This window comes from Zingiber officinale, chromosome 1B (genome assembly GCF_018446385.1).
Source record: "Zingiber officinale cultivar Zhangliang chromosome 1B, Zo_v1.1, whole genome shotgun sequence".
Lineage (NCBI taxonomy): Eukaryota > Viridiplantae > Streptophyta > Magnoliopsida > Zingiberales > Zingiberaceae > Zingiber > Zingiber officinale.
In genome coordinates this window covers 154,737,801-154,748,711 of record NC_055986.1, presented here as the reverse complement: position 1 = coordinate 154,748,711, position 10,911 = coordinate 154,737,801, and the positions used below count along the sequence as shown (strand labels likewise).

At 42.0% G+C, this 10,911-nt stretch overlaps 1 protein-coding gene across 1 annotated transcript; it reads right to left on the bottom strand.

Moving 5' to 3' along the window:
* Window positions 1–3,722: 3,722 nt before the first annotated feature.
* Window positions 3,723–4,191, bottom strand: LOC122011038 (auxin-responsive protein SAUR36-like). The gene has a single exon (XM_042567507.1). The coding sequence runs from the start codon at window positions 4,160–4,162 to the stop codon at window positions 3,899–3,901; it is 264 nt and encodes an 87-aa protein (XP_042423441.1). The 5' UTR covers window positions 4,163–4,191; the 3' UTR covers window positions 3,723–3,898.
* Between the last annotated feature and the right edge of the window lie 6,720 nt (window positions 4,192–10,911).

Genomic DNA, 10,911 nt, shown 5'->3' with positions numbered 1-10,911 from the left:
CAGCAATTAGTGCAGAGGACACCCAACCTATGCTAACTGGAGATCCCAAGAACTAGGTTCAAAGGGACAACTAATTTACACTAACTCGACACACTGTGGGGGATAATCCAATAAAATAGTGACCGAACCAGGGTAAACCAATAGACTTTTAATGATCAAGAAGAGTAGATGACTATGTTGATACAGTCTGACCTGGCTGTTGTTTTGCTGTTGACACTGATTTAAGTTTGTATCAGATATTTAACTCAGATTAATTACTAATCTAGGTTGACTTGGTTGACCTGATTGAGAAATTCCTAACTGGGATGTTAGGCAGTTGGAAAGTCCTGGTGAGTAAAGCCAGGCAGATTGGAAATCCTGGTGAGTGAAGCCAGGTGAAAACCCTAGTGAGTGAAGCTAGGTGCAAGTCCTGGTGAGTGAAGCCAGGTGAAAACCCTAGTGAGTGAAGCTAGGTGCAAGTCCTGGTGAGTGAAGCCAGGCAAGGGAAAATCCAGATGGATCAAGGGTGATCGGACATCTGGTGTTGAAAAGTCCAAGAAGGAAGCTTGGCATGCGAAGTCGAGAGGGCTCGGTGGCTCGTTCTCTAGGACCGGATGAGGGAGGGCTAGGGAGCTCGTTTCTCTGACTAGGTCGGAGAGGGCTCGACCGGATCGAGTCAGAAGTCGGATCGTCGGCGAACCGATCGGTGGAAACTGACACCGATCGGTGGCGGCCGATCGAGAATCGATCGATGGCTCGCGAGCGATTCGCGTCGATCGACCGATCGAAATCGATCGAGTCTCTGGATTTTACCGATCGGCCCGAGACCGATCGAGGCCACACTTGGGAAGAGCGACATCTGATCGGTCTCGGGACCGATCAGATTAGTGCTGATCGGTCCGCACCGACCGTCGGCCGCGCATTTGAAAGAGCGACATCTGATCGGTCCGGGACCGATCAGATAGTTCTGATCGATGCCACCGATCGGCGATGATCAGGCGTGGATCGGTGCGGACCGACCACGGTATTGTTTGTTTTGCATGCACTTTTTCTGATTGCCGTATTTGTTTTCACCCATCTGTTTTTAACCATCTGCTGTGAGTCTTTTTATCTTGCAGGTTGCAGGTCACACTCTAATGCTTGAATTCAAATTAAGCTTCATTAAGAGAAGAAGACAAGTTCTTTTTTCACTGTGATTTGCTGCAACAGATGCATTTGAGGCATCAACGTTCACTGGCGAATCTGATTGCGATTGGGCTGCGCTCAGTTTGACCTCTACTTATTGGTTCGTATCTAGAGACGCCAGTGATTTCCATTGGCATGGGTTCAGAGAACCAGATGAGGAGGAGAGGTGATTGGCTACGCCTTGTTGGCAGCAGCGATTTTGCGGGTGATAGAAAGAAGAGAGACATAAGAAGGAAGAAGAGGGGTTCAGAAAGCGTATTCTCTGTTTCTTTTCGATCAATCCTTTGAGAAAGCAAGTTGGTGAAGTTGTGAGCTCCTTGCTAAGAAGGTCGTTGCGCTCTCTGCTCTGTTTTTTTCCGCTTCCTTTGATTATTTCTTCTCAGCCACTGTAAGTCTTGTGCTTAATTCTATAATCAACTGAGACTCTGTTAAGAGGTTGCTCCACCGAGAAGGAGACATCTTTAGCCGGATTTTGTCCGGGGTGTGATCTACCGAAAGATCAAGGAGTCGTCCTCCTTACGGACACGCCGAGGAGTAGGGGCAAGTTATCCCCGAATCTCATATATCCTTGTGTCTGTTGTGTGTGTTTTTCTTCCTTCGTTTTAGTTTTCTACTTCCGCTGTGCTAACAAGTTTTTCTTTAAGAAAGATTGTGTTTAAGTTTTCAAAGAGGCTATTCACCCCCCCTCTAGCCATCTAAGATCCCAACAGACTACTCTCGAGGGATCACCTATGTGAGAAAGAAGTAGGGTCACTTTAAAGAGAATTGAAGACACAATTCTTAGAGTTTCTTACAAAAGCAGGCATATTCATGACCAAGAACAAATTCACTCATGAGAACTGAGTTGTATCAAGGAGAGTCTTGGGTGAGATTTGTCGATACTTACACAGACGACAAAATAGTTCAAGGACATCATGTTTATTGTCAGCTAGTATACAAATAAATTTTCACAAGAGAAAGTTCAAAGGGTAAAACCTACTTATCCTATACTTGACTCAACTGCTGAATGTTATCGCATGTCATGCATGTATTCCATTCATGTGGGGGATTGTTAGAAATGTGAATGGAATAAAGAGGTGGAAATGAAAAGACTCTATTATGCATGGGTTGTTAGTCTTGTATTAGAAGTCTTTTGGATTTATTGTTAGTTTAAATTATGATATACATATTGATGTTATAAATATATGCATGAGGAGAAACTCTTTCATGAGTAAATATTAACCTTTTCAAAAGTGGCGTAGTTAGAATTTTGTTGATATATTTAAAAAATTTAAATATTTGTATAGATTGATTTTAACCTCTTGAAAAGTGTAAATTTTAAATAGGAGTTGAAAACGAATTTGAATTTAGATTTAAAATTTTCGACTTTCACTTTGATTTTAGTTGAAATAATAATTCGACGATCTAATTCAAGAATAACTTATGATTTTTTTTTTCATAATATTTAGTACTTCTATTCATGAGATCTTTATTCTAATCTAAATATTATTTTAATTAACAAGCTAATAAAACTTATATTTCATAATTTTTCTTTAATTAATGAGAAGAAAGGAATAACTTGCTACTTTTGGAAAACCGTTATTTTTAAGAAAAATAGAAAAAAAAAAAATACTATGGAAGAATAGAAAAGAAAGAGTTTTAACTTTTTCGTTAGCCATCTCAACCAGTTTTGATGAGCTCGATAATGATACAAAGAAAGCAAGACAACGTAATTATTGCACTATCAATAAAATCTTAAAAAACATTAAAAGAAGATATAAGGGTTGAGGGCTGCTCTTGTTGGTAGACAAGAGTAAGCAGTTGTTGTTGTATTTCTTGATTGTTGAAGAAAAGAAAGGAGAAGAAAAGAAAGTTCTTGTGCTTAAAAATAGGAGTGAAAAAAGTTACAAATTTAGTATCATTAGAGAAGAGAAAGAGAAAAAGGAAATGAGGAAGAAAAGAAAGAGAAAAATAAAATAGATGGATGAACGAAGGGATGACATACTACATGATCAGGCTACAATGTGGGTAGGGAGAAAAGAAAGAGAAAAAAATGAAATTGAAGTTTCCTAAAAAATATTCTAACTCATTTTAAATTGATTTAACTCGATTAAATCTAGATCACGGTAAATCGAAAAGTGCAGTCAGTACATAAGCTCAACATTTTTTTATTACATCTCCTATTTGGAAAAAAAATTTCCTATAAATACGTCGTAACTGGGGTTCGAACCGCGGGTATTTGGATGACAACTTGAATATCTTACCGTGATACCATGACCTCGGAGACTGATTCAATTTTAATTTAACACCCTCATTTCACGTCCTACGTATGATTTAATCTATCTATTTATTATTATATAATTTATTTAAAAAATTTTACTTTTATGATTTCATTGGATAACTTAGGTAGTAAGCCGGATGAATTTCAATTTTTTCATGCTTTTAAAAAAAATATATGGGAGGAGGAGGCCCCTCGTCCCCACGTGGCTTGGCCACTGTAGCTGATAATGCTGCATGCCTCAGTAGGCACTTCATTTTCGATGATTGTTCACTCTATGTCATCTTTTATATCATTCTCCATCGTCTTCCACCTTCTGTATCATCTCCGTCAACTTAATCTCTTACAATCCTGCGCTTTTCCCCAGCCTCTCCGTCCTCGAATGGACAAGGACACGACCATAATTACCATAACTTCAGGAAGAACTAAATAATAACAATCAGAATCAGGAATTTAATTAATATAATAATTCATTAGTTAATTCATGAGCTTCCTTCGCCTCCGGGTCGACGCGTGTCCCAACTCCGCGATGACTTGCTCCATGAAGTCGCCGTCGCAGGGCAGCGTGATAGGCCGATCGGCAGCCGGCAGCCCAAACTCCTCCTCCGACCACCGGAAGAGCTCCACGAAGATGCTGCTCTTCAAGTAGGCGATCGGCACCACGAAGCGCCGCCCCTCCTTGGTGTACACCGCGAAGTGCCCCTTGGGCGCCACCGCCGCCGTCCTCTGCCGCTCCGCCATCGAAGGAAGACGTATGCGTACGTAATGGATCACCGTGAGGGCCGGGGGGAGTGGAGCGACCTGTTCGGGTTTAAATAGATAGCGGCGCTGAGGGAGGAGGGGAGAGGGTGCAAAGGCACGTGGAGTTTGTGGCGTCTTCCCAAGGCTACATTGGCAGATCTAACTTTGCAAATTTTTTGTTTTTGTTTTTTATTTTCATTTTATCAAGTAGGCGTCTTCACTGAGTTAAGGGTGTTGTAACTGGTACCCGATAGGTGGGTGGGCTCACAGCTCTGTTTTAGGTCTAAGATTTTATTTATGTGCTCTGTTTAAAAGGTCTCGTAATAGAGATATCTTTTTTTTTAATTCATATTTTTTTCTATATCTTTCGAATATTTTTAGTAATCCTTCTCTGAGACGAAAGATGATAATTATTCTTATGATTCAGACTTCTATGCAAGTATCGGTCACTCATGATCAATTTCACGTAACTTTATTAAAGGTCATCTATATGACTTTAATTAACTTGCTTCGGATCTTCCCATATTTATTATTGTATTTTGAATTGATCCTATCAAGAAGCTGAGTCAGATGGAGGTCGGATAAAGTATCGTTGGCATTGACGGGGAGGAGACTGCGATACTACGATCATACAGGCTTCAGAGAACGGACCCCCACCTGGCCCTGAAAGACTGTTGGGCCTGCGTTGGTGGTACTGAAACTCTGCACACACTTAGACAAGTACACGGAACGTTAGAGGTCGAGAACCACAGAAAAAGTCACAGGAGCAAACCCTCCGACGCTCAAGTCAGGTACTTTCTTCCCAAAAGAACAGTGTACGAAGGAAGAAGAAAAGTAAAAGACAAGTGTGCGAGTGAGCGTACCTGCGCAAGGGAGAGGGTGCCCATTTTTATATGACAGTACATACCTTCTGGAGACTAACCCCTGCCAAATGATGTTGGGTGTCAAGATTTGTTGGGTGGTGGAGGACACGTGACATTTTCCTATAGACTAGAGGAAGGTTCTATTTGCAGATGACCCTAACCGTTGGAATATTCCCTGACATGCAGTAGTTATTCTATGACAGGTAGTTACGATTCCTTGACATGTTGTCGCGTAGCGCCTTCTGTCCTGCTCGGGTGTGATCGATATAGTCTGGGTATGCTAAGCGCTAATGAACATACTGGATGGACGAAGGGGCGCGACCAAAGTCTCTTTCTCCCTGCTATCATGATTCAGACCAGATCGGCAATGACAAGCCTGTTTATGTGAGTTAGCTTGAGGAAATCCAACCGGTGAAGCCAGGCCAGGCTTCGCCCTGACCAGGCGTCCTACCGCAGACCTGGTTTCCTGATCGGTAGACCCCAACCTGGCTTTATACGCTGGATGTCCTCAGGTGGTCCTACTCCGTATATTGACTGTTACGTATTCTTGACTTCTGACTCTCACGTCCCCTTGACTTCTAACTGTCACGCCCCCCTTGACTTTTGACTACCACATCCCTTTGACTTTTGACTATCATATCCTCTTGACTTCTGACGATTAGATCTTATCATTATACACCATATTATGAGCTCTAACTAAAAGAGTTCGTATCAATAGAAATATCTTTTATCCATTTAAAATTTATGATTTTTTCATATCTTTTTAATATAAAATTTTGATTGTATTCCCGGTAAATGTAGCATCGATTGCTGGAATCAAGTGCATCTGTACAGACATTAATAATCAAACTGAAAATATCACGATTCTGCTAGCTGCAGTTTTTCTTCACCTTCTTCGTCATCTGCTCGATCTTCGGTCCTTTAACAAGTGAAAAAAAAATGCATTTATACTTTGAGCTAGCTAGCGTTGATTCGCTGTCAAAAATAAGATTGAGAAAGAGAGAGAGGGGGAGGGATCTGCAGGAAGATGTGGCGGAGAGGCTTTCTCCAACTGAATGGCCTTGGATGCGGTGGCTTGGCAGTGGCACAACCCTACTTCTGGTTTTCTGCCCTCCAACCATCTTTCTCATGTCTCCAGCATCGCATGTGCAGCTTCTCCTTCCCATTTATGGATATAAAATTGACACAAACATGAGTCCAAATTAGGAGAAATTCAACATGGGGGCCGGAGCACGCTCGTCTCACGCGATTTGTCGAGGGTGTCGTTGCCACACAGCACCTTTCCGACAATACCACATTCATGTTACTCTTATATTTAATATAATTACTTCTTCAATTCTCAATGCTGAATGCTCTTTGTAGCTAGTGCACTGCTTGCTTCGGTACACTTAACTTCATCACGTTCTAATTAATTAATGTGCCGGTTTAGTGAATATAAACGTGTTAATTTAGTGTTAATTAATATGCCGGTTCTAAAGAAATCGGCCTTTTGATTATTGAATATATATGAAGATCTTTGAACAGAGCTCTGAGGAGATTTAAAGAAAACGTTAGTGGACTGTCGAGTCGGGTCAGGACTCGACTCGTCCACTCTCGCTCAAGTCAGACTCCGAGGGAAAAATAGAGAGTGGAAAAAATGTAACCTGTTACCTTTAATTAGAAAGCGAAAGGGTGGCGTTAGTTCACAAGTAGAGACATCTGTCTTGGTGATAGGTATTGGTGTCAGTAACCACCGAGTCGAATCACAATTTGGACTGACCTCATTCGAATGAACTCGGATTGAATTGACGTAGATTCTTTTTGGGTTGATTTGGTCCAAGTTCCATTTAACTGGATTTGAACTCGGTCTAGCTTGTTCTGAGCTCATCTGGACCGAACCCCAACTTGACTTGTCTTAACCCGAGTTCGTCTTGACCTTCAGCTCAGCATGATTGTTAACTTGTAATCTCCACCGCATCAGATGTATATAGAGATATGTTAGCCCTAGTTCCAGCTGGTGACACTGACGCTTGTGGCGTAGAGACTGTGAATTAATTGGGTTGCTTGATCGGCATCGGCTCAACACGAAATAAGAAATGTGTAAAACATTGTTTAAATGTAAGGTTCATAAATTGGTGTGAGCATGGGAACACGGCTAGATTATGAAGATGTCATCTACAGTAATCCAGTTGTCATCAAGATTATGAAGTCGTCATCGACAGTATATGTCACTGCTTCCACTTTGCTTTTTGCTAGATTTCCGACTTCCTCAATCATAAGTTCTTCCTTGATCGTCTCAGGACCTGATCGACTCAGCTATAATTAGCTTCAATATATCCCATTTTTTTAATTAGCAGTGGCAGAGTCTAAAAAGGCAAACCCTCCGCTTGGTGTGCCATCACCAGCACTCCACGTAACAACTCCAATTGAGTTTATTGTGATAAAAGATGAATATACTCATCCTCAACGTCCCCCTCAATCGAATCGAGTTTATGATCAATATGATGAATGGATTACCTCACTTCAAAATCTCAGGATACTCATTGCCTAAGGGGATGACACTACTAAGTACATGAAGGTAAGGGATGCGGTAATCAAAAATCAAGAGGACGTGACAGTTAACATCAGGAGGAGAATCACTGGAGGTCATTCGGTGTATAAGGCCAGGGCGGGGTCTAACGGTCAAGAAACTAGGTCTGCGGTAGGACACGTGATCAGGGCAAAGTCCGACCTAACTTTACTGGTCGGATTTTCACAAGCTAACTCGTGTAAACAGACTTGTCACTCTCGGTCGAGCTTGAATCACAAAAGCTGGCAGAAAGGGGCTCCACCCCCACCCCAAAAAAAAAAAAAAAAAAATCCATCTACCTTGTTCATTAGCACATAGCGGATCGATCAGAGCGGTCTCGACTACACCCGGACAGGATAATAAGCACTACGCGACAATAGGTCAAGAAATCATAACCACCTGTCAGAGAATACCTGCTGCATGTCAGGGAATATTCTAGCGGTTGAAGTTATTGGAACCCCAAGGTTGTTTTGATGTGATCAACAAGTTAAGTTAGGTTTTGTGGTATTTTAACCTGGTGTCTAAGTGTGCAGGAGCTTAGGAGCACAGGGGGTTGAGCAAAAGACGCAGCTAGCGAGAAGGACGGCACGGGAGAGAGTCGACGGGCTCGGTGCGTTCGAGAGACGAGGTGCTGCGAAAGAGTACGCGGGCGGACGAGAAGGAGACGCGCGACATTTCCGAGGGACGAAAAGCCGAAGCAGAAGGTTGCTCGAGAAGGCCGAAATTGGATTTGGGTGAGCCTTATTTCGATTGGCTAAAATCACCCAAGCGAGCAAAGCCGGAACGAAAGACCCGGACTAAGGCGAGCAGCACCGGAGCAGAGGGCCCAGACCAAAAGTCAACTAGGTTGACTTTAGTGGTTCAGGCGCCCGAACCCATTCCGGGCGCCTGGACCAGTCTGGGTGCCCCGGAGCGATTCCGGGCGCCCGAAATTGGATTTTGACTGGATCGCGATCAAGCGCGATCCGTTGCGAAGGGGATAAAATTTTATCCCCTTCCCAGGCGCCTGGAACCATCCAGGTGCCCCCCGACCAAGGCTATAAATACAGCCTTGGTCCAGAAGCTATTCATTCATTCAAGCAATTAGCAAACCAACACTTGTGCGCTTCCTTTTTTAGTTTAGCTTCTATTTTTTGTATGTCATTGCTGTAAGAGGCTTCTCCACCTAAAGGAGATACTAGTGCGGTTCATTTGTTGGATTAACAAGCTCCTCGGTTGTAACCAAGTAAAAATTCTTGTGCCTCTACCTTTTTAGTTCTTTCTTTAATTAATGCAAGTGCTCTTTTGAAAGCCCGAGAAGGGTAGTTTTGTTTTTTATTTGTGCAGGCTATTCAACCTCCCTTCTAGCCGGCCAACGCGGTCCAACAAGTGGTATCAGAGCTAGGACGCTTCAGGAGGACTAACCGCCGATCGAAGCACTGAACAAATGGTCAGACCAAGCATATACCCACCGAAGTTCGAGGGGGAGTTCGCCAGCTGGAAAAAGCGAATGCAGGTATTTTTCAAAACTGACTTTGATTTACTTTTAATTATGGAATTTGGTTTTGTAGTACCGGAGGGCAAAGAAAAATACCAGTGGACGAAAAAGGAGCAGCCCGACTACGTGGCAAACAATAAAGCAGAATTTCATCTGCTGAGCGTCCTTCCGCCACAAGAAGTCAACTGGATCAACAACTACGACTCAGCAATGGAATTGTGGGAAAAGTTCCTTGAGCTGCACGAAGGGACGTCCGAAGCCAAGCTTGCAAGATGGGATTTACTTAGCAACCAGCTCACCAGCCTGAGACTTGAAGAAGACGAAACAGTTGCGCATCTGCGCTCGAGAATTAAGGAGCTTATCATCGGATTTTCGAATCTCGGAGAAAAGGTAAGTAACCGAGATTCGCTAAGGTATTCACTCAATTCATTTCCTAGAAATACTAAATGGGCATCAGTAGTAGATATTTTTTTATATATCTAAGGACTTAGAAACTATTTCCTTAGAAGAATTATTTTCCACATTTGAAATGCATGAATCGAGATGTGCAGGTACGAAGGAGCCGAAGCACAACATCGCCCTAAAGACATCGAGAGACGAACAAGAGTCAGAATCCTCTCTCGACGATGAAGAAATGGTAATGATGGTAAGACGATTTAAGAAATTATGTAAATCTAGAAAAACTAATCATCCGCAGGGTAGAAAGAAAAGGATGATCTGATGCTATCACTGCAACAAGAAGGGCACGTCAAGGACAACTGTCCCAAGCTAAGAAACAAGGACAAAGGAAAGAAGCATGTCCAACCGAACAAATTCAAGATACTAAAAGCGACGTGGGACGATACGTCGTCCGAATCAGAAGTCGAGGCCTTCTCCAGACTTGCATTAATGGCAAGTCATCAAGACGAGGATTACGATTCAAGCTTGTCCAAAATGAGCATCGAGAGCATCGATGAAGGGGGAGCTACGTCGGAAGAAAGCAGCAGTTCAGGGGGAGACACCGATAATGAGATCGACAAGGTAAGTCAGGTACGATCCCTTCCTCCCGATAAATTATTTAAGTTTGTTAAATTGTTAAATAAGGATTGCTGTAAGTTAGAAAAAGAGATTAAAAATTTAAAAGTAATTCTAACTAAATCTTGTCCATTAGAAGAATTAGACAAATTAAGGTGACGTTTGGTTTAGAGGTTTGGGAATGAAGGAATGGATTCATTCCCAAACCTTGTGTTTGGTTGATGGGAATATAATCAAGATTTTGGAATGGAACCAAAATATTTGGGTATGGGTGAAACTCACCCCCTCCATTGGGTTTTGATGGAATGAGAATAAGAATTAAGTTTTGGACGAAAATACCTTTAGTATATTTGTTCAATTTTTCTTTCATTTCACTCTCTCTCCTTATTCTGTCTCATCATACTTTCTCTCTCCTCATTCTATCATCACATTTTTCTCTCAACATGCTTTCTCTCTCCTCATTCTTTCTCATCACACATTCTCTATCATTTTCTCTATGTATTCTCTCTCATCACACACACTCTCTCATTATTTTCTCTCTCTTCATTCTCTCTCTAATTTTTCATCATACTTTCTCTCTCATAATTCTTTCTCTCTCCATACTCTCTCTCCTCATTCTCTTTCATCACACATTTTTTACCATTTTCTCTCTGTATTCTCATTCATCACACACTCTCTCATTATTTTCTCTCTCTTCATTCTCTCCTCATTTTTTCATCATACTTTCTCTCTCATCATACTTTCTCTCTCCTTAATCTCTCTTACCATACTCTCTCTCTCCATATTTTCTCTCATCACACTTTCTCTCTCTTCATTCTCTTTCATCACTCTCTCTCTCTCCTCATTT

Coding starts and splice junctions, on each gene's coding strand:
- LOC122011038 (XM_042567507.1), bottom strand. CDS start 4,162: ATGGCGGAGCGGCAGAGGACGGCGGCGGTGGCGCCCAAGGGGCACTTC.